Below are 2,658 nucleotides of genomic sequence, written 5' to 3' on the forward strand. Positions count from 1 at the left end.
TAGGTGTGAAATACAAAAATTGACAATTTTGAGCATCTTGTATGTGACTCCCCGCTAATTTTATATAAAAAATCAAACATTGTTTTGATTGCTGCTTTCTAGCAGTCATCGAAGGTAGATGGAAAAATGTAGTTTTCAACTACAGCTTTTCAAAAACTCACACAAAAAATAATTTTTTTTTTAAAAAAAATTACGGTGCGACGCCACCTAGCTACCGCACCGTCCCAAACTCGCCCTAAGATGGCTTGCTTACTCATAAATCTAATACACTTTATTAAATAACCCTAAAATTAATATTGAGGCTGAATACATTAAAGCTTATGGGTGGTTAAGGCCCGGTGTCCCAATCATATCTTCTCCTAGAAAGATTTTTTTAGTTGTTGTTTAAGGGAGTTTCCCGACTGAACCAGATAAGCTCACGGGCAGACCAAACTAGCATCATTGATGAGGTCCTTATTCGGGACGATGGCGGCTGCTCCGCCTCCTGATCCATCTAATGGGAGAATCACTACCGGCAGCGGTGGCGATCGAGACTCCAACTTCGATACGAACATGGTAATAATCCTGGCGGCCCTTCTTTGCGCCCTAATATGTGCCTTAGGGCTAAACTCAATCGTTCGATGTGCACTACGATGCGGTCGGCGGCTCACGTTGGAGACATCAGAGGCAGCGACGGTGCGGCTGGCGGCTACGGGGCTCAAGAAATGCGCCCTGAGGCAAATCCCGGTGGCAATCTTTGGATCCGGCACAAACATACCGGCAACTGAATGCCCTATTTGCCTTGTAGAGTTCGTCGATGGAGAGAAGATCCGGGTGCTTCCTAGCTGTAATCATGGCTTTCATGTTCAATGCGTCGACACTTGGCTTTCCTCGCACTCGTCTTGCCCGACCTGCCGTCACTCCGTCCTCGATAGTTCTGTGGCCGCAGTCTGCATCACTGTCGCCGGAGGATCTGTTGGGGTACGGTCGCCGGAGGTTGATGGCACCGTACCGATGACGGCGGAGTTGGTGGAGGTGAGCTGAAGGATTATGTTTGCTCCTCCAGGGCAGAATCTCTTTTCCCAGCGACGGAGGTGATTTTACTGCTTGGTTTAAAAAACTTGTTATGAAATGAAAGATTTTAGGTGGAAGTAAGTTTATATTATTATGACAAAAAATATTCTAAAAAAATTATTTTTGGTATTATAAATTAACAAATCAGAATAGATTTTATTATAAAAGTATATATCTCGAATTTTTTTGAGAAAACGAGAGGGTTAAAGTTGCTGTAACTAATTAAAAAATTGTAATAGCCATACTAATAAGCAATCAACAAATATTTATTATCCAAGATATTAGTTAGCATGAGTTTCGAGATTATCTTTTTAACAAAAAATATTTAAATTTTAATTAAAATCTATGTTGAATTCTTATTTCAACAAATTTATGTCAAAGTGATCAGCTCGACGAGATGGACCAAATAATACTAAAATTAGTTTAATCTGAGTCGTACCAATCCCATATCAAGTCGTTAAACATCTTTTAGAAGCTTTAAGTTTATTAATAGAAGATTAAAACGATTTTAAATCTGATAATTTTATAGTTAAATCGAGTGTTTTGACAAACACAATTTCGTTCAATTCTGACAACATTCAGATACTTAAACGCTTACAGAATGTCATCCGATCGAGGAATCTTTCATGGTCGTTCTATGAAGTGATCTGAATTTATTTATTTGTGGAAATGTCTCTCCTAAACTCATTAAATAAGGCTCTATCCTATTCTTAAGAGAGGGACCAAACATTGAATTTAAAGAAAAACTGAAGCTTGGAGGAGAAGCTGAAGTTTAGCATCACTTGTAATTGCAGATTCGTCGAATATCTCCCGCAGTAGAGCCGCTAACCACCATCAACCACCACGTGCTGGACACTGTCTACCTTTTTCGGGTGCCTTTCAATTATTGCAACGAAGCTTTAAGCGGAGTTAAGACTTGCGAGCGACGAAGCATCGTGTGAAGCATCAATCGATATTTCGGAGTGATGAAGTATCATACGGAGCAGTGCATCATTCTGAATGTCGTGCCAACCTTGAAGATAGTATGCTAAATGTTCATCAACTACTCCCCACTACGACTGCTTCATAGAGTGGGGTAATGAGCTTATATATGTACGACAATTGTAACTCGAGAAACTGTGTAACTCTTTCCGTAATCATCAATTCATAATAGATCATTTCATTAGAGCTAAGCAACTTTGTTTTTTCCCTTTTTGAGTTTTTCATGTAAAAAATTCTAGTATTTCTACCTGTCACTTTTAATTCCTAACTGTATGCTAAATTCTCTTTCACGCATCAGTTTGGCGTTGTCTGTGACAAAGATAATCCTACCATGGAAGAACTTGTGTAACTTGCTAAATGGCCACTAGACGCAACATTTGCAACAATGAAGCATCCGACTTCAACAGCCACCATTCCCTGGGGCAGTCACGGAGCACAGGATGTCAAGCCTCTACCACTTTCATCCTAGAGGGCACTATCTTGATGGTGAAGCTGCCTCGAGCCCCTCTTTGCAGGATTAAATGTGTAGCATGGAGGTGTCATAGAATGAGATCCTTCAGCTCTTATACAAGGCTTGGCAATAGATGCTCACACAACCAGTCCAACAGTTGAAGGGAAATGCTC

General features: G+C 40.3%; 1 protein-coding gene across 3 annotated transcripts; it reads left to right on the plus strand.

Annotated features, from left to right (window-relative positions):
• Positions 1–332: 332 nt before the first annotated feature.
• Positions 333–2,178, plus strand: LOC110035505 (RING-H2 finger protein ATL74-like). 3 transcript variants are annotated; one of them, XM_020739732.1, is made up of 2 exons: positions 333–1,073; positions 1,848–2,178. In XM_020739732.1, exon 1 carries the CDS (start codon positions 445–447, stop codon positions 1,021–1,023), a length of 579 nt encoding a protein of 192 aa, XP_020595391.1. In that variant the 5' UTR covers positions 333–444; the 3' UTR covers positions 1,024–1,073; positions 1,848–2,178. The 3 variants fall into 3 exon arrangements, with proteins under 3 accessions (XP_020595391.1, XP_020595393.1, XP_020595392.1); XM_020739734.1 differs by lacking the exon at positions 1,848–2,178 and adding an exon at positions 1,654–1,816; XM_020739733.1 differs by lacking the exon at positions 1,848–2,178 and adding an exon at positions 1,636–1,653.
• The last annotated feature ends 480 nt before the right edge of the window (positions 2,179–2,658 follow it).

The sequence above is a fragment of the Phalaenopsis equestris genome, unplaced genomic scaffold (genome assembly GCF_001263595.1).
Source record: "Phalaenopsis equestris unplaced genomic scaffold, ASM126359v1 Scaffold197958, whole genome shotgun sequence".
Lineage (NCBI taxonomy): Eukaryota > Viridiplantae > Streptophyta > Magnoliopsida > Asparagales > Orchidaceae > Phalaenopsis > Phalaenopsis equestris.